The sequence below is a fragment of the Mandrillus leucophaeus genome, unplaced genomic scaffold (genome assembly GCF_000951045.1).
Source record: "Mandrillus leucophaeus isolate KB7577 unplaced genomic scaffold, Mleu.le_1.0 Scaffold32, whole genome shotgun sequence".
In the NCBI taxonomy this organism is placed as follows: Eukaryota; Metazoa; Chordata; class Mammalia; order Primates; family Cercopithecidae; genus Mandrillus; species Mandrillus leucophaeus.
Window position 1 is genome coordinate 2,669,900 of NW_012103365.1, and position 21,166 is coordinate 2,691,065.

A 21,166-nucleotide genomic window follows, 5' to 3' on the forward strand; every position below is an offset into this window, starting at 1 on the left:
AGCATACCAGCCTGGGCAACATAGTAAGACTTTGTCTCTACAAAAAATAAAAAATAAAAAAATTAGCTGGGCATGGTGGCACTTACCTGTAGCCCTAGCTACTTGGGAGGCTGAGGCAGGAGGATCGCTGAGTCCAGGAGTTCAAGTCTGCAGTGAGCTATGATCATGTAACTACCATCTAGGCTACAGTGAGTCATGATCGTACTACTGCAGTCTAGGTTGGGTGGCAGAGCAAGACCCTGTGTCTGAAAATATAAAAGTGTGAAGTCAATGGAACACATTATCTGTTGTTTCAGAATCAACAGAGGGCACTTATACAAAGCTAAGTGTGGCTACAAATGAACACCAGCTGCTCATAACTGGCCCCCAGACTCCTTCCAACTGCCCTGACATGCTTGCTCTCTTTCCCAGGTCATGCTTTCAGAACGAAAAGGCACAGATGAGCTCTATGCTGTGAAGATCCTGAAGAAGGATGTCGTGATCCAAGATGATGACGTGGAGTGCACTATGGTGGAGAAGCGGGTGCTGGCTCTACCCGGGAAGCCGCCCTTCCTGACCCAGCTCCACTCCTGCTTCCAGACCATGGTAACTTGTCCCATGGCCCTGGGTATTCCACCTCCAGGGCTTCACTAGGCTTTGGCCAAAGCTATCTTAGCAGCACTCACCACAGAGATACCTGCACCCTTCCCTTTCTAGACACAGAAAGATGTAAGGCCTAGGGAAGTCAGCTGAGAGTTCTGAGGTTGCTACTGAGAAATGCTCTCCCCTGAGGCAGGTGCTGTCTCAACTCAGATAAAGGAACTCAAGCAATTGGTTTTATAATCAACAGAGCAGGGCCTTTCTCTGACAGCAAGGGGTGACTTGGGGACAGGAGCTGGGTGAAAAGGTTCACAGCTTGTGGCTCTAGATGGTTCCATTCAGCCCTCCAGCCCTTTGGATAAATGCACAAGTACATCTCTGCAGGTTGCCTGAGGCCTTTGCATGGGCCTCATTGGAGGGAGGATGTCGCCTGAGAACACAACCCTGGAGGACTCTCAGGGAAGGTACACAGTGTCCTGGGAAGGAGCTAGTGAACTCAAAGCCATAGCTGCCAAGGTGAGAAGGGAGCTTTTGTCCACTTTCTGCTCTTGACTGTGATTTCAACCATATCTGCAAGAGCAAGAGTCCCTGCTTTAAGTAACGTCTTACCTTTTCCCTGTTCAAATTAGACCTTGGTTTCCATACCCAAGGACAGAGAGGTCAGAGCCCAAATGCGAAGGGGTACAAAGTTAATTGATGTCTTTTAGGCTTCTCAGGACCAATGGCCTGGTGACTTAAGATGTTTTGGGGACTTTTCAAGATTAATTTTGACTCTATCCAGTTCTCAACTTACTGAGTAGAGTGACTGATTTTAGAGCCCAACCCACATATGAGATGGGACACTATAGCACTTTGCATCTAATTTGATGTCTTTAGTGATTTCCCTCTCTCTTTAATTCTTTTCTTTTATCTGTTCTATCATCTGCTGAAGATATCCTGGGCTGTGTGACCTGTCGCATTTTTATGGTCTGGGTTTCACTGACGAGAGAGGCTTGGGGCACCTCAACACGTTTCCTCTGTCTTCTGTATTTCGCGCAATTGGCAGCTGGTTCTGGACGCTTGATCAGACTCAGCTAGGATCTCTTTGGCAAGACCATAGATGGTGGCCTGTTCTTTCATCTGAAGACGTATAATGGCTGGTTGTCTCTCACAGTGACGTTGGCAGCGACTGATGCTTGGTGCCTAGATCTGTTCATTCATTAGGGATTGTAAAATGGTGATGTCCTAATTCTATCGTTTATTTTTCATTTACTAGTGAGAATGCCTTTATAAAGAAGGGCCTCCCTTCACCTATTACTTGGTTCCCTGGTGGTATAGTTCATGTGAAAAAGGCAGGATAAATGCTTGATTCTTTCTCTTTATTTAATAGTTATCAAGATAATAAATAGGTTCACTATTGTGCTCCAAAGGTGGCTAAAGTTGGTTTTTTTTTTTTTCTAGATGGGTTCTGGCTCTGTCTCCCCAGTTAGAGTACAGTGGCATGATCATGGCTCACTGCAGCCTCGATCTCCCATGCTCAAGTGATCTTCCCACCTCAACCTCCCTAGTAGCTAGGACTAAAGGCACACACCACCACATTTGTACTTTTAGTAGAGACCGGGTTTCACCATGTTGCCCAGACTGGTCTTGAACTCCTGGACTCAAGTGATTCACCTGCTTCGGCCTCCCAAAGTGCTGGGATTGCAGGCATGAGTCACCATGCCTGGCCAAAGTTGGCTTTTAAAATAAACTGCTTTGAGTGGAAGAAGAGAGACAATAGAAAGAAAAATATTAAGTGAATGATAATTTACATCATGCAATGGAGACTTGGCAAAGACCAGGAAAGGAGTACACCTAACCTTACTAGTCCAAATCTCTAGTCTTACCATGGGGATTTAAGGCCTAAAGGTGTTCAAGTGGTGATAGAGAGAGGGCTGGGATTTAAACCTCTAGGCTCCCCTACTTCCCTACCTTCTGCCTTTTCCATTGTTTATCCCCAAATGGATTCATTGACATCATCAGGCAAAGGACAGTCTCTGTGCAGTAAATCAACTAAGAAGGGGATCTTGTTTCTAGCAAAGAGGCTGAGCAGCAGCAGTTTTCCATTTCAGTTGGATATGTTGAGAGAGGGAGAAATTAATCATGGGTGACTAATGTTCATTGTAGTGTATTTGTTTGTGATTTATTGATTTAAAAGTGATTAAATAGAGTAGATTTGAGATAATTCTTTTAATATTGAACCATCCCACTCACCTGTATTGCAATATGCTTTCTGGAATTAGAGAGCAGGGGCTGGGTGTACATAGAAATTTTGCAGAACTGTGGATCCCCTCCAGGAATTGTCATGTGCCAGGGAAGAGAGACTGAGAACCATGAGAGCCTAGAACACAAGAGCTCAGTGGGTTTGGGTCTTGCATGGTGACATGATTTGGCTGTGTCCCCACTCAAATCTCATCTTGAATTGTAGTTCCCGTAATCCCCATGTGTCGTGGGAGGGACCCAGTGGGAGGTAATTGAATCATGGGGACGGTTACCTCCATGCTGTTTTCATGATAGTGAGTGAATTCTCATGAGATCTGATGGTTTTATGAGGGACTTTTACCCCACTTCACTCTGCACTTCTCCTTACTGCTGCCATGTGAAGAAAGACACGTTTGCTTCCCCTTCTGCCATGATTGTAAGTTTTCTGAGGCCTCTCTAGTCATGCTGAACTCCGAGTCAATTAAACCCCTTTCCTTTATAAATTACCCAGTCTCAGGTATGTCTAATGGACTAATGAGAATGGACTAATGCACATGGGAATGAAGACCTCCCCATGTTGGAGACCAATGCAGAATCTCCCCATCTGGCAAAGCCAAGGATGGAACAGATTGCTTTCTCAGTCGTTGAGGGTCAGATGAAGTCGTTAATCTATCTCTAGGCACTGCATCGATTGAAAGAAAAAAGTGCTTGCAGAGACACACTCACTGCAAGCAAGAGACCCTGGGATGCCAAGTGCAGTTGGCTGAGGGAAGAGCAGATCCCCTTCCATCTCACCTGCACTCTGCGCATATGCTCATTGAGTGAAATGCTCCAATTTAAATTATTTTTTCTCACTTTTTTTGGGCTAAGCACATATATTTTAATGTTGCATAAATTAAATGTATTTTCAAAGACTTATAATAATGCCTACTATATGTGAGGCACAAGGCAAACAATTTTAAGTCTCATGATAACTTAGATAGGTTCTGTCATCATTCCCATTGTGTGGACTAGGGGACTGAGGCCACACAGCTAGTGCATTTCAGGACCAGGATTTGAACCCAGGCAGTCTGGCTTTAAAGAGTTTTGCATTTAACTGCTATGCTCTGAGATCTTTTTAAAAAAAGTTTTATATATATATGTATATGTATGTGTATTATATGTATATGAATAAGTATATGTATTTTTAGAGACAGGGTCTTGCTCTGTGGCCCAGGTTTGAGTGCAGTGGAACAATCATAGCTCACTGCAGCCTTGGACTCCTGGGCTGAATAGATCCTCCTGCCTCAGCCTCTCTAGTAGCTAGGACTGCAAGCATGCACCACCATGCCCAGTTAATATTTTAAAATATTTTGTAGAAACAGGGTCTTGCTATGTTACCTAGGCTGGTCTCAAACTCCTATGCTCAAGCAATCCTCCTACCTTGGCCTCCCAAAGTGCTGGGATTACAAGTATGACCCACCACACCCATCCTGAGGTCTTTTGAGTGTGGATCACCCAAAGACCACTCCACCCGACACCCCTGGGTTGGAATCCCCCCTGCAGGCCTGTCTCCAGGCTCCACCAGGAGCCTGTGCTCTAATCTAGCCATAGTCACCTATCACCTGTTTAGTGAAGCCACAGTACCTCCACCTCTTAGCTTCTCTATCTCTGCATGAAACTTGACGTTCTATCTGAGCCTCTACCATGCATGGGCCTCCAACAAGGTTGCTTCATTCCAGCCTCACAAAAATCTTGCAATGAAAGTGATTATCTACTGTCCCATTTTGCAGGTGAAAGGATTGAGGATCAGGGCTGCATGGTAGTTCTTCCTCAACACAGCACTGGGTCATTGGCTCATTGAGCTCAGAGCCCAAGCTTTTGTTAGTACTTCATGTTGAGTTACCACCAAAATGGCCTTGACAATGATGATACAAACAAGAACAAAAAGCAGCAGCTAACAGTAATAGGTTGAGCACTCTACTCAGCACTTTAGCTGTGTTATCGCATTTTATCCTCCTGACACCTCTATTGGAAAGGTACTATTTCTAACTTTAATTTACAGACAAGAATGCTGACATTCAGAGAAGTTAAGTAACTCATGCACCGTCACACAGCTGCTAAGTAGTGGAGCTAAGATTTGCTCTTCAAGACTCTAGAACCCCAAACCTGGAAGCCTTTGCTAACCTACCTGTGCCTTAACTTCACATTCTTGATATTGGTTTATAGAGTATTTTCACTTTACAGCCAGGCACAGTGGCTCACGCCTGTAACCCCAGCACTTCAGGTGTAGGCAAGTGGATTGCTTGAACCCAGGAGGTCAAGACCATCCTGGGCAACATGGCAAAATCCTATCTCTACAAAAAATTAGCTGGGAGTGGTGCACGTACCTGTAGTCCCAGCTACCCAGGAGGCTGAGGTGGGAGGATCAACTGAGCCTGGGAGGTCAAGGCTGCAGTGAGTCGTGATTGTGTCACTGCACTCCAGCCTGAGCTACAGACTGATAAATAAAATAGAAAATATTTTTACTTTTACGATCACATCTAATCTTCACAAAAACACTGTAAGTACTATGGTCCACATTTCTACTCAATGGAAACTGACTCCCAGAAAGATGAAATGGCCCAAGTTCCACAATTGGTAAGTGGCAAGTCCAGGGCTTGAGCTCAGGTTTTCTAATAGGCTTTTGGGTGTTTATTTTTCTCCTGCTATAAAAGAGTCACCCCGCTTATCCTATAGGGATATTGCAAGGGTTAGGTAAGATTTTATCCATGGTAATGATTATTAAAATTTAGGGAGCACTGCATATACATGAGGCAAACCGTCGTTATTATGGCTAAAGTGAGCAGGAAGATGATACCTCTTTCTGGGGATGTCCTCGAAAATGGTCATCTGGCTCCCACTCATTTTCTAGCATTGCATGGCCTGAATCTGCAGAGCAGGGCTTCAGAGGAGGCAGTGGAGCTGGAACAGGCGGTATCCGTAAAAGGGCATTACTGCCTGTATACAGAGAGTACTAATGCTTACTGATTATTTCAACAAAGACTTATTCATTGAAATAATTGTATCAGGCCCCAAAGCATGATGAGGTACGAAACAGATAAAGTCCCTGTTCCTTTGGAATTTACATTCTCTTGGGGGAGACTGATAATAAACTATAACAATGACACAAAGTAAAGAGGATGGAGATGGATGGATTGGGGCAGAAAGATGCTATTTTTGATAGGATCATCAAGGAAGGTCTCTCTGATAAGGATGACATTTGAGCAGAGACCGGGGCAAGCAAGGGAGCGGGGCATGTGGCTATGTGGGGGCAGAGTGTTCCAGGCAGCAGGAAGAGTGCGTGTGAATGCCAGCGGCGTGAGCATGCTCCGCGTGTTTGAGGAACAGCGAGGAGGCCGGTGTCGCCCCGGTGGGTTGTCATTTTGTATTTTGTGACCCAGAATTCTTTTTGAATCAGCTACCTTTTAAAAAAGAGACAAATCCAATATAACATGCTGTAAATTTGATGTTTTTCTTGCTAGAGACTTAGAATTTTGAAGATAAAAGATTCTTAATGGACTTTTTAAAAATCTCGAAAGTGGTCAAAATACTGGATAAAAGTGAAGGAGACAACCAGCAATGTACAAAACCATTTTTTAAAAATCAATTTTAAAATGATGCAAATTCAATTTTTAAAAACTTATTTAAAAAAGCAAAGTTACATCAGAAATATTCTTATATTGGAATAAAAATATATTTCAAACATATGCATGGCACGGTGTTAACAGAAAATGTAGGGTATTAAATCCTATTTAAGATATTATTTTAAGTGTGTTAAAATTGAATATTCACATGGAAAAGAATCAGAAGGGGGCATAAACAAATCAAAATATTGATTTGATTTAGGGAGGGGTCTGTGGGTTAAGTGCCTTCTTTTTGAACTTACGTCATTTCAGAAGTAGTTATAATATAGCCGTTTAAGTTTTTTTTAATGTACCGCAAGATGGCAAAGTTAATACCCAAATAGATGCAAAAGCTCCCGGAAGAGGGTTTCGTTTTCAGAGATTTGCTCATTAGATGGTTTAGGCAAATTGTCCTAGAAGCACAAAGAGATAATAAGTCTGTACTCCACAGTCAGGTGAATCTGGATCTGTGATTACTTGCTAGATGACCTCTAAGAAGTCACTTAACAGCTCTGAATATGGGTTTCATCATCTTTAAAGTGGCCATAATCAGAGAGGATTAAAAGAGATGGTGAATAAATAAAATAAACATGAAATGGAGGTTGCCGGCATTATTAGAGCTGGGCTGGAGGTGCACCTTGCTGCATAGGCACAAAAGAATTATGTTTCTTCCAGTCCTTTTGCAGTTTTTCTCGGGGACAATTGTCAGCCCGGCACATTCATGCAATTTCCCAACTGCCAGTGGGCACAGGCAGTTAAGTTTCTTTAGCAAAACATCTATTTTAACTGTTTTCTTTTCAATTGAACATATGCACCTCTTTTTTTTTTTAAATAGAATTAGATTTTATGAGTCATTGAAGGACAGAAGTTACTTCCTCCCCAAATTTGCTGCCATGGCCCAGCAATAACTCAGTTGCAAGGCATGCTGGGAGGAACGTCAATTCAGAATGCAAGAGAGGATAGGGAGGGGGTGAGGATCATTTCCACTTGTAGAGTGGACCCCCGATGGCCCAAGAATGAGCCCCAAGAATGTCCCAGGGGTCCTGGTAACTTGGGCTTGGCTCTGGGCTGGCAGCAGTACCCAAGGATATCGTTGGACTTAAGGGCATTGCTGCAGGTGGCTCTGGCCGTTGTCTCAGTCAGCAATGATCAAGTTGTAAGACACAGAACACCCCTTCCCCTGCCCCCCACCAAACTATCTCCAATAGCTCCAGAAAACAGAGAAGACTTTGTGGTTTTTTGTGTGTGTTTTCTTTTTGTTTTTTTGAGACAGGATCTCCCTTTGTTACCCAGGCTGGAGTGCAGTGGTATAATCATGGCTTACTGCAGCCTGGACCTCCTGGGCTCAAGTGATCCCCCTGCCTCGACCTCCCGAGTAGCTGGGACCACAGGCATGCACCACGACGCCAGGCTAATTTTTAAACATTTTTTTGTAGAGATGGGGTTAAGACCTGTGTTGCCCAGTCTGGTCTCAAACTCCTAGGCTCAAGTAGTCCCCCTACCTCAGCCTCCCAAAGTGTTGGGATTATAGGCACGAACCACCGTGCCCAGCCTGGAGAGGACTGTTGATGAGAAATTAGTTAATGGGTGCAATGTACCTTATTCAGGTGATGGGTGCCGTAAAAGCCCCGACTTGACCGCTGTGCAATCTATGCAGGTAACCAAAAAAAGAGGATTTTATTGGAAAGAAACCACCCACAGACAAAGGTGTACCTGGGCCTCATGAGGAGCTACAATCTATAATCCTAAAGCAGTCTAGAATAAATTTCTAGATTTCTTTGTCCTTGCTTTCTTTGTTTCTCCCTGCTCCTGGTAAACATGACTTTGTTAGCTCCTTGCAGTTTGCCTATCTGGCAAATTCCCTGCATTTCAAATCATAGTCATGGGAAAGAGAATCTGGTTGGTTCAGCTTGGGGCAGGTGTTTATTCCTGGCCCAATCAGCTGACAATTGGCTACTACTAACTCACTAGGAACCTTTTAAAAGGGGTTGTATCTACAGGGAGGGAATAATTGGTGTTCATGGCACGTGAGAGGCGCCATCTTGAGTCCAAGGAGACTAACTGGATTGAAGCAGGACATAATTATAGCTTAGTGGTACAAACATGGCATCATTGCCTCCCAGGAGAGGAAACTGGTGAGAGCTTGGCAGGTGTTAGGGCTTTAGCCAACTAAAGCCATCCAAGGATCTTGAGTGCAGGAAATGAATCAGAAATGCAACCCAGGCAAATAGAGCTGGGGCAGGTAGGAATAGGCACAGCCTTGTGCTCTGTTTTCTCAATGGTGGCCTTTGCATAGTCCTTCAATAATCAAAGATCTGTGGAATTCCAAGGAAGAATAGAAGTAGTTCTAGCCTTTGAAAACTTTGGCCTCTATGTGGAGGGACAAGGCTTAGAAAGCTGAAAAAAAAAAAAGCTAGAAGAGCATCAATTGTGATCACAATTCTGACAGTGATTGCAAGTCTATACAGAGGAAAGAAAAGTTGTGTGTGAACACATGTCATTGAATGCACACTTACTTGGGTAAGGCGTTTTGAGTTTGCATGGATTTGGCATACGTCATCTGATGTATCTTGGCAACACCCCTATGAAGAACAAGCTGTCATTACCCCCTTTTGGGAAGGTGGAGACTCTAAGTAACTGACCCAAGGTCTCAGAGCAAGTATCCAGTGTAACTGCAACTAGAACCCAGGACTAGCTGATACCAGAACCAGGGCTCTTAACCACAGCACTACACAGCCTCTCTGGAGAGAAACAGATGGTTCTGAGCAGTAAAGGGATCAGCTTACAGACAGGATGAATCCACAGACCAGCTTGGAAAATCATTAAAGATCATTAAATAGACAAAGTCTTGCGGCAACTCCCCTTGGAGCATGGTACATAGAGCTGCACACGTGGTCAGTTTTCTCTGTTCATGGTATCTGATTAAAAGTGGCAAGTGTCCCCCTGGCAGTCACACAGGCATCATGTTACACTCCATTTTCAGCTGTCTTAGGGGAAGATTGTCTCTTTGAATTCCCTTGCTTCCTCTGGAGACCTCCAGGTGAATTCTGCACCTCCCACCTAGTCATCATTTTAAATCAGACTATCCTCATACTCATGTTCCAAATTGGGGAAATTCTAGCCAACCATTTTGCATAATGTAGTGACAGACAGACATTTGGTTTTATTTATTTACTGATTATGAGAGGTTAAGGAGAAGGGGAATTTTAAATTACCTGAAGGCACTTGAAGCTTAGAGGGCAGCGGTAATCGTGTAATGAAGAATCACAGCAACAATGAAAATTTTGAAGAAGCCCTTTAAAGTCAAGAATACTAGCCAGTTTGAAGAGAAAGATGGTGAGTTTGCCTTTCCGAGCTTTTAATTGGAGTTGACGGTGGAACACCCACGTAGAAACGTCCTGTAGCCAGCTGGAGCTGACTGGAGCTCAGGAGAGAGGGAGAGGATAGAAATATAAGTCAAGACTCATCAGCCCAGAGAGATGAGAGTTGAAATTCTGAGCTGTGACAAGTTCTTCTTGGAAAATTGAATAAGTAGGAGAGAGCCAATCTGGGCTTCAAGTCGATATGCAAGAAATACCTCTTTTGATTTTCATATATTAGAGTCCAACAAATAAGCCCTAATCAAAAAACACTAAGTGTGGTGATAAGGAAGATTTTGCAATAATTTCATAGGGGGAATGGGGAACAAAAGCAAATTTAAGGGTGCTGTGGAGGGGAATAATATGTAAGAATTGGAGGCAGTACGTGAGGTCCATTTAGTTAGCTGAAACCCCCATAGTTCACTCTTTATGCCTCTCATGCACTTTCTTTTATCACATTCTATTTATTTATTTACATTTATTTGAAACACGGTCTCACTCTATCACCCAGGCTGGAGTGCAGTGGTGCAATCACTGCTCACTGCAGCCTTGACCTCCCAGGCACAAGCCGTCCTCTCACCTGAGCCTCCTGAGTAGCTGGGACTACAGGTGTGCGCCACCATGCCTGGCTAATTTTTTAATTTTTTGTAGAGCCAGGGTCTTGCCGTGTTGCCCAGGCTGGTCTGGAACTTCTGGGCTCAAAAGTGGTCCTCCCACCTCAGCCTCTCAAACTGCTGGAATTACAGGCATGAGCCCCTGTGCCCGGCCACATTCTATTTTAGAGTAGCGTTTGAATTAGTTGTATATTTGTTTTAACCAAGATTCTGAATTCCCTGAGGGCAAGCCTGAACCTTATTCGTCATTTTCATCCTTTTAATGCCTGCCTAAAGGCATGACTTGCAAAAATAAGCGCTCGATGAAAGTTCTAAAACTCACTTCTCTGCTCCAGATTGGCTCTGGAGTGCCTCTGACAATGTTTTCCAGATTTTGATGTTGCTTACTGTGGAGTGGGAGATGAACCTGGTGGTACATGAACACATTGCATTTATTTTTAAAATAAGTCATTTAAAGGATTGATGTACCAGAGCCAGACTGGATATTGCATAAAGATGATGGACTCCAGATATGCACTTCTTTTCTGCAGAGAGGTTGAATTTCCATTTATGGCTTTGGTATGAAATTTAAAATTTTTAAAATAATTGTGTTTAAGTTTAAGTGAGTTAATAAAAATACTTTTAAAATAAGTCAATTTTAGTAGAAAAGGCAGACAAACTTGGTAAAGATTTTCTTTTCTTTTCTTTCTTTCTTTTTTTCCTTTTTTTTTTTTTTTTTTTGGAGACAGAGTCTCACTCTTGCCCAGGCTGGAGTGCAGTGGCACGATCTGGGCTCACAGCAACCTCCACATCCTCAGATCAAGCCATTCTTGTGCCTCAGCCTTCCAAATACCTGAGATTAGAGGTGTGTGTCACCATACCCGGCTAATTTTTGTATTTTCAGTAGAGACAGGGTTTCACCATGTTGGCCAGGCTGGTCTCAAGCTCTTGGCCTTAAGTGATCCACCCACCTGGACCTCCCAAAGTGCTTACAGGTGGGAGCCACCACACCCAGCCCAGATATGCTCTTCTTTTCTACAGAGAGGATGAATTTCCATTTATAACTTTGGTATGAAGTTTAAAATTCTTTGAATAATTGTGTTTAAGTTTTTTAAACTGAGTTAATGAAAATTTTTTAAAAAATAAGTCAATTTTAGTAGAGGAGGGGGAGAAATTTGGTGAAGATCTTAAAGCCCTTTGGGAGATGAGTCACATTCGGGTGGATGGTCTTAGGCAGTGTGTCATAATCTGGTCTTACCCCACCTTTCCCCCTTTTTCTCTTCTATGACTCCATGAATTTTACTCTCCCTCTCCAGCAATAAGAGCCATCAAATCAGGAGCCTAAAGTGCTTAGTTGTATTTTCCACAATGTACGTTAAAACAAATACAAACCCATAAAGGTGAAACCATCATACATCCGTGGACTACTTAAAATGATCTCCTACCCATTTTGGGAAACACGGCCATTTGGAAATTTATCTGGCCCCTGTCCCTCGCCTGGGAATCCTTAACATCTGGCACCGTGGATTATCCACAGAAACATCTCTGGCAATAGAGTTGCTCCTGGCATAGAGTGGGCATCATTAAGTGTTTGTTCAGAAATAAAAGGACAGTGAGATGCCAACCATAACATTTAATAGCTTAGGCGCTGGTGTGTCGAAGCCACTTGCTCAGTACAGTTCAAAGATGATAGATCTTAGGGTTTCCCTGCATATGGTTAGCGGTAGGAACATACCACAAAACACGGCCTTACCCACAGTGGAGCGATCCCCCAATGTGGGGATTCCGACTAATGAGTTTGGGGGGCAAGCCGAGTTCTTCCGAGCAGAAAGCAAGCGAGTGAAATCTCTCTCTCACTTACTTCTCTCTCTGCGGCCGATGCCATCTGCTAGCTTTAAAAATAATTTTTAAAAGCAAGTGTTTTGGTTCTCTTCAACGTGCAGCAAAGACAGATGCTATTTTTAGGCTTGTTTTCTATTAAAAAAAAAAAGAAGAAGAAGAAAAAAACCAAAGAACCAGGGGCTGGGTGTCGGCTGTTCTGGCTTACTGTCTGCATTTTGCCATCAACTTATATGTGACCTTTTGGCAAATCTCCTATGCCTTGGACCCTGAGAACATAAGTGATCATTTCACCTCCTTTTCTCATTAGACATGTTGAGAGGGTGAAGTAGTATTGGTCTGAGAAATAAAAACCATTCATTTGCTAAAAATTAGTCAGTGTGGGCAATACGGCAAAACCCTGTCTCTACAAAAACTACAAAAATTAGCCAGGTGTGGTTGTGTGCACCTGTAGTCCCAGCTACTGGGGAGGCTGAGGCAGGAGGATCACTTGAGCCTAGGAGGTTGAGGCTGCAGCGAGCAGAGATCATGCCATTGTACTCCAGACTGGGTGACAGAGTGAGACCCTGTCTCAAACAAACAAACAAACAAACAAACAAAATTGGTTAACTTGTGCTCTCCTGTAACCTACCAGCTTCTGTCCTGATGTACCACTAGATCTCCATGTGCCTTCTCTCCTCTCCTGGACTGGAAGCTCTTTGAGGGGAGGACACATCCACACATCCGTACAATGTCTAGCTCAGAACCTTTCACACAAGATGTACCCACTGGAGGCAGCATCATGAGGGGTTGAGAGTGCAGAGTCTGGAACCAAATGCCTAAGGTTCAGATCCTGGCTTTGCAGCAACTTATCAGCTGAGAGACCACTGGCAAGTTACTTACCCTTTCTGAGCTTCAACTTTCTCCTCTTTAGAAGGGAGAGAATGATTATACTTGTCACATTGAGTTTTGTAGAGGGACAAGTGAGACAAAATATGTAAAGCATTCAGCTCATCACGTGGTAAGTACCCAAGAGAGCTTAATTTCATTATTGTTGTTGTTGTAGTTATTAGGCACTCCCACATTTGATAAATGCACATATGACTGTTACGTATAAGATAAAGTTCTATGTGCTGTAAGGAAGATTTATTTAAATGGTGAATTAAATGTTTGTTATATGGCCAGCATCATGTTAGACACTCTACACATGTGTCCTTGTTTAACGCTCTGTGGGCAAGTCAAAAATGTCCCGTCTACAGGAGAAGAGAAAGCCCAATATTAGGTTAAAGAACTGCTCAGTGTTGTAGTTAGTAAGTAGTGCAACAAGACTTCAAATACTGTATTGACTTAGAAGGTGAAATCTTTGCTTCACTTTCCCCACCACCTCTTCTTCTAGTTTTATAGCCCCTCACAATGGCTTTGCAACTTTTGACAGCAAGTCACCTTTTACATTGTGACTCAGCCATAGCAACGTATAAATATAACCAAAACATATATTCCACAAAAAGTACTTAGTGGTGTTCTGTGCAGCATGCACTGATAATTTCCATTTCATTGTTTTTCTTTCTTCTTTTTTCTTTTTCTTTTTTTTTGAGGCAGAGTTTCACTCTGTTGCCCGGGCTGGAGTGCAGTGGCACCACCATGGCTCATGGCTCACTATAGCCTTGAATTCCTGGGCGCGAGCGATCCTCTTGCCTCAGCCTCATGAATAGCTGGGACTACAGGTGCTCACCACCATACCCGGCTAATTTTTTTTTTTTTTTTGGGGGGGAGTAGAGGCAGAGTCTTGCTATGTTCCCCAGGCTGTTCTCAAACTCCTAGCCTCAAGTGATCCTCCTGTCTCGGCCCCACCAAAGTTCTGGGATTGCAGGAGCGAGCCACCATGCCTGACCTCTTTTTTCTGTTCTTTTTTTTTTTTTTTTTTTAAGTTGATCATGACCCACCAAATTGATTTAATGATCAGTTAAAGTGAGATACAACTTGAGTTTGGAAAACACTGGTCTGGCTTCAGTACTCAGGCAGTGCTGCCAGGACATCTCATTTTCATCACATTTAGCTTGCAGCCCTGTGTATGTTTCATTCCAGCCCCTCAGTCAGTCTGTTAGAGATTATCGAATATGTTATCCTCATTTTATAAGTGAAGATATCAAGGCTCAGGGATATAAAATGGTCTTCCCAAGCCTCCCCAGTAGTCAGAAAACGTGGAGCCCATGCTTTCATTCCACTCTTCTGACTGTATGAATGGTGCTTTGGAGACCCAGTAACTCCTGCTGCCTCAAGGCTCACCCCTTTTTCACTTAATTAATGTGTACTGATGGCTCACTTTGGCCAGGCATGGTGCTGGGCTATTGGTACATAGTGGTAAACAATTTTTACACGGTTCCAGATTTGTGGAACATTCAGTCACATTTGACATTAGTCCATTTCTTTCAGAGTGAGACCCTGAACCTTTGTATTAGCCTATGTGACCTTACATGATGAGTCCCTCAGCACCGCTCTGGGCTCATCTCCTACCCTGTCCCCCTTCTTCTTTCTTCTTCAAGCACATGAGGTGTGCTCTAGCCTCAGGGCTTTTGCACAGCCTGTTTCTCCGCCTGGTAAACTCTCACTCTAGATAACCTGCATAGCTGCTTTTGTCATCTCCTTCAAGTCTTTGCCGAAGGATTGCCTTCTAAATAAGATTATCCTGAATACTTTATTGAAATTGGAACTCCTTTCTCCCGTCTCATCAAGCTGGTACTCCCAATCCTCCATACTTTGCTCTGCTTTTCCCCCATGGCACTTTTTAATCTTTTAATCTTCTATTTTTATTTTTATTTATTTATTTATTTAATTTTGAGACAGAGTCTCACTCTGTTGCCCAGGCTGGAGTGCAGTGGTGTGATCTTGGCTCACTGCAACCTCCACCTCCCAGGTTCAAGCAACTCTGCTGCATCAGCCTCTCTAGTAGCTGGGACTAAAGGCACGCACCATCATGCCCAGCTAATTTTTGTATTTATATTTTAGTAGAGACAGGGTTTCACTATGTTAGCCAGGCTGGTCTTGAGCCCCTGACCTCAGGTGATCTGCCCGCCTCAGTCTCCCAAAGTGCTAGGGTTACAGGCGCGAGCCACTGTGCCCAGCTATCTTTTAACATTCTATATAGTTTATTTATTATGTTTAGCATTTATTGTCTTTATCTGTGTCTACCTGCTAGAATGAAAGATAAAGGCCAGGAATGTTTGTTGGTTTTGTTCACTGCTCTATGTTCAGCACCCATCTATAACCTGGTACCTAGTAGGACTCTATACCTTTTTTTTTTTTACTTGAATAGATAGATGAAATAAATAACCATCGAGTTCAAAATATAATTAACAAATTATGATGTGGTCAGAGATTTAAAAAAGAAAAGAAAAGAAAAAAGCCCACGGGGTTTCATGAAAGAGTAGAACGGCAGACCTAATTTAGATTGGGTGGGTTAGAGGAAGTGACTTTTTTAGGCTGAGAACATAAGAGGGACTTCAGTTCCCAAATTCGTTAGCGCAGACTCTGCCATTGCAAGCCAAAGGAATGTAGCGTAAAGGAGAGATTTCACCCATGCAGAAGTCTGTAAGAAGAGACAAAGTGATTCATTCATTTAGCAAACACCCTCTGATGGAAGGAGAGACGCAAGTCACATATTGGTGTTGCCCAAGGGCCAAAACACACATCTGTCTTATTTAATCCCAGCAGCATCACTGAGGTTCTGCTCTTATCTCCTCTTGACAGATGAGGAAACCCAGGTGTTGAATAACTTCTCCAGATACGTCCAGCTATTAAGAGACAGAGCTGGATTTCCAAATGAAGTGTCTTTGGTACCAAAGCTTGTGCCCTTTCACTCTCTGGGCACCTACTATGTGCTAGTTGTGCTATCAGGAACAGGGCTTACACAGCCAAGAAGGGCATAGCCCCTGACTTGAAGAAGTTCACAATATCCCTTGAAAGACATGCTGAAAAACTTCCCTGATTAGGACACAGATTTTTTTCTGGCCCCATTTCTTTTACTTCTGGACATGCCTTCCTAGATTACTGTTTTTCAAACCTTGATAATTCATCTTTTTGTTTTTGATAGCTACTGTGTTATCTATTGGTGAGTACCTCAAAATTCAGTGGCTTGAAACAACAATAAGCATTCATTATCTCAGTTTCTGTGGGGCAGGAATTTGGGAATGCTTCACCTAGTTGATCTGGCTCTGGGTCTCAAAGGATTGAGTCAGATTGTCAGCTGGAATTCTATTCATCTGAAGGCTTGTCTTGGGTGAAGGATCTGTTTCCAAGGTGATTCTCTCACAGGACTGGAGTTGGTGCTGGCTGTTGGCAGGAGGCCTCGGTTCTTTGCCAAATGTACCTTTCTGTAGTACTGCTTGAGCATCCTCATGGCATGGCGGCAGGCTTCCCAAAAAGCAGTGATCTGAGAGAGCAGGGTGGAAGCTGTAGGTCTTTTATGTGCTACTCCTGGAAGTCATACATTGTCATTTTTGCAATATCCAGTGGGTTACACAGGTCAGTCCTATTCATTATGGGAAGGTACTACACAAGTACATAAATACCAAGAGATTGAAAAATCACTGGGGCGGTGGGGGGGCATCATAAAGGCTGGCTACTACAGCTACCTATCATCTGTAACATTATTTACTTAATATTTTCCACTTTTTGTTAAAATCAGCCTTATCCTAAACAATAATATCAGTTAAGTCACAATATTAATATGCTAATTATATTTTCCAGCAAAAAAATATAAACTTGTAATTATTATTATTATTATTTTTGAGATGGAGTCTCATTCTCACCCAGGCCGGAGTGCAGTGGCATGATCTTGGCTCACTGCAACATCCCCCTCCCAGGTTCAAGCGAGTCTCCTGCTTCAGCCTCCTGAGTAGCTGGGATTACAGGCGCCTGCCACCATGACTCACTAATTTTTGTTTTTTTTGCTTTTGTTTTTTTTCAGTAGAGGTGGAATTTTGCCATGTTGGCCAGGCTGGTCTTGAACTCCTGACCTCAGGTGATCTGCCCACCTCAGTCTCCCAAAGTGCTGAGATTACAGGTGTAATCTGTAGGCATAAGCCACCATGCCTAGCCAACATTGTAATTATTCATGAAAAAAATTAACTGTGTATCACCTATGCTCGCTTGCGTAGTTCCAGTAACACAAACGTTACCCTTGGGGAAACAGCAAGCCCAGCAAACAGGGATCTGTCAGAGTCCTGGAAGTTTTCATCATAAATTCCAGCTCTTCCCTCACTGTCCATTTGGAGCCCCAGAAGCTACAGGATGCTAATGTTGCTGTTTGCTGTCCTCTTCCAGGACCGCCTGTACTTTGTGATGGAGTACGTCAACGGGGGCGACCTCATGTATCACATCCAGCAAGTTGGCCGGTTCAAGGAGCCCCATGCCGTGTAAGTGAGAACTAGTGCTGTGCTTTCTCTTTGGGATAAATGGGTAGGTTAGTGGTTCCTTTGGGTGTATTTTTTTTTAAACACCTCGGGCATCTTTTTGAAAAAATATTTAGCCAGGGAAGAAAGGTGTTCTACTTAATATGAGATGCTTCTTTTTTTTTTTTTCCTGACACCAGCTAAGAACCTGAAGCTCAGCCAGACACCATGGCTCCTACCTGTAATCTCTGTTTTGGGAGGCTGAGATTGGAGGATCACTTGAGCCCAGGAGTTAAAGACCAGCCTGGGCACCATGACGAGATCTCATCTCTATAAAAAATAAAAAACTTAGCTGGGGATGGTGGCGCACACTGTAGTCTCTTCTGAAAAATAAAACAAAACTCAAAGCTCTAAAACCACAGCTATTTATTTCTAATTCATGTCCCTGACTGCTTAGAAAGGCCCTGTATCTTCCCTGGGGATTATCAGTGTAGATTTTATGTGTCCATTTGCTAATATTTATTGAGAACTTACTATGAGCCAGGCCCTAAGTGCTTAACAAACATCGTCTCAACCCTGAGAATAACTCTGGGAGGGAGATGCTGCCACCTCTGCTTTACAAACAAGGAAATGGAGATGCAAGGTTTTGAAAGCTTGCTGATATTCATGGAGCTAGTAAGAAGCAGTTCCTGAATTCTGACCCCAGTGTTTCTTTGCCCATGTTCTTTATCTTACACCACTCTCCCTCTAAGATGCCTTCACTCCACGGGGGTGAAGGATCAAGGTGCTCAGTGGCAATGGTCTGTGGTTCCTGGGATGGGGAGACTGATTCTTGGTTGTTGGAAATGTGTTTCCTCTGCTGAGTCAACTCCATCCCCTTCAGTTTAAAAGGCAGCTACAGTCTCTTCTTTTCAGAACACAAATCTCATCATGTCACTCCCCTGCTTAGGAACATTGCAAGTTGTAGGAATCAGCAATGATAACCTCTCCTGGGGAGTTTTCTAAGATCTTACTGCCTCTCCATAGAGCCCCCAGAGCTCATCTAGGACCCCACCCTGTCATACCAGAGGCTCGGTGGCTCCCGCCCAGTTCAGCTTGCCCCCTCTCCTCCCACCTGGCCAGGTTGTGAGCACTGTGTTCTGATAGGATTTGCATTATTCTTGTGCTTCCAAATCTAGCCATTCATATCTCCTGGCACGACTCTAATAGGATTAGCTTTGCTTTTACTTCTAACATCTAATTGACCACAGGCTTTAATTCCATTGTCATACAAGACATGTCAAGACACTTTGCATAGTTCCCCAAAGCCCTGCCCAACCTTTGTGGCATAGCTGGGCTTCCTAGTTCTCTCGAAACCTCTTTCTTTATGGGTTGACCTTCAATAAGAGGTTACACTTTAGACAGATGTTGTTTCTGATTCCAGCTGTGCCATTCATTCGCTACATAACTTGCCCAAGTTAATCTCTCTAACCCTCAGTTTCCTCATTTGAGGAATGGGAAGATAATAGTAGGACCTACCTTACAGCATTATTATTGGGATTAAATCAGGTAATGCCTAAAACTGTGCTAGGCAGATGGTAAACCTTCAACAGATGTTAGCTGCTATTGTCAAGATAATTTAACTTGCTATACAGTCTGAAAGTATAATTCTCTCTCTCTTTGTGGGGGTTGGGGGACAGGGTCTCACTCTGTTGCTCAGACTGGAGTGCAGTGACCCTGATTATAGCTCACTGCAGCCTTGATCTCCTGGGCTCAAGCAATGCTCTTGCCTCAGCCTTCCAAGTAGCTGGGATCACAGGCATGCGCCACCACTCCCAGTTATTTTTTTTCTTTTATTTTTAGTAAAGACAAGGCCTCACTTTGTTACCCAGCTAGTGAAACCGTAATTCTCCATCCAGCTCATCATATCCCATGGCCCCCTCTCCACTATACAATTGCTGAACTTCTGCCTACCCCCAATTTGTCCTTAAGGCAACCCCATCACCTTCTAAACCACCCTGTGAATCCATCCGTACTCTCAGCATTTTATGAGCTATTTAGCTGACCATCCATGGGTTCTTTAATGCCCTGCACCTAGTTCAATATTGTATTGAATTCTGAGCATTGCCAAGCTTATGGTGTCCTTGAGTTTCTCCATTGCTTTTTTTTTTTTCTTTAATTTCAGATTTTACGCTGCAGAAATTGCCATCGGTCTGTTCTTCTTACAGAGTAAGGGCATCATTTACCGGTAAGTGAATACTGCTATACTTTCCATCTCTTCATCTCCCTCAGCTCCTCCCTGCCCTGCCTCTTTCTTCAGCTGCTTTTAAAATTAGAATCCGTGGTGGGGGAGGAATCCTCCAGAACTAACTTGGGCATGTGTTCTGCCAGGCAGCATCGCCCACTGCCCTGGCAAAGTTTGGACAGCTCTATATGGTGGTAGAAAATCTCGATGGACTGTGTCACCAATGATGGTTCAGAGCCTCAAACAAGAGACCATTTGCTCTAAGAGGAGACTCACAGAGAGGACCCCAGTACTTCTTTCTCTTGCTTGTGGATCCTACATTTGAGGAGCAGACAAAGAATTTTGGCTGGCAGAATGTGATGGATCACATTATTATGAAACATTATTTATTTATTTATTTATTTATTTCTGCTATGTAACTACAACTTGGAAATGGATCTCTGAGTGGCTGCTCTGAAAGACAGGATTAAGTTCAGGACTTGGCATCTGCTGGTTTTTGGAGGAGCAAATGGATGATCATAGCTGCATGAGTCATATCGTTTTATATTTCATGCAAGGCAGACGATTGCACCCGAGGCTGCTATTTGTCAGCGAGTCCAGGGCGTACAATTCTCCTTGTACTACGTCGATGCAAATGGCATAGCCAGTGCAGGCTTGGGCTGGTTTGTTATGCAAGAGAGGCTGCAAGGCATGAGGCTTCCAAACAGCGCTTGGCATGGGTGGGGGGGGGGTCTATTTCAAAGATTATGAAGAACCACAAAAGTCTATTCCATTCATGCGTTTGACACATATTTATCAAATCCTACTATATTCTAGGCACTCTTGTGGGTGGTGGGCATACAGAAGTGAATAAAACAGATGAAACCCCTTGCCCCTGTGGAGTTTATCTTTTCGTGGTGGGAGACAGATAAGTGAATCATAAAAACATAGTCTGCCAAGTAGTGATAAGTACTATGGAGATAAATCAAGCAGGGGAGGGTGCTGGTGTACCCTGCGTGTTGGAGGGTTCCCTCTCATTCTGTAGAGAGCGTAGTGATGAGAGCCTGGAGAGTTAGGGGTGACTTGGGAGTCCTGGGCCTTTTGCTTTAACTGTGGGATATGGGATTAAAAGGCATGAGGGGGCTGGGCACAGTAGCTACCACCTGTAATCCCAATGCTTTGGGATGCTGAGGCAGGAGGAATGCTTCAAGCTAGGAGCTTCAGACCAGCCTAGGCAACATAGTGAGGCCCCCATCTCTAAAAATAAAATACAATTAGCCAGGTGTGGTGGTGCATACCTATAGACCTAGCTACTCAGGAGGCTGAGGTGGGATGATCAGTTGAGCCCAGGAGTTCAAGG

The 21,166-nt window shown here is 43.6% G+C and overlaps 1 protein-coding gene across 1 annotated transcript in view; it reads left to right on the top strand.

The window, feature by feature from the left end:
* The window catches only part of PRKCB (protein kinase C, beta), a 287,916-nt gene that overhangs the window by 214,948 nt on the left and 51,802 nt on the right, over positions 1–21,166 (top strand). The window contains exons 9-11 of the mRNA XM_011987941.1: positions 412–585; positions 17,536–17,627; positions 19,768–19,830. Of these exons, the coding sequence (XP_011843331.1) occupies positions 412–585; positions 17,536–17,627; positions 19,768–19,830 (329 nt within the window). The remainder of the gene's footprint in view (positions 1–411; positions 586–17,535; positions 17,628–19,767; positions 19,831–21,166) is intronic.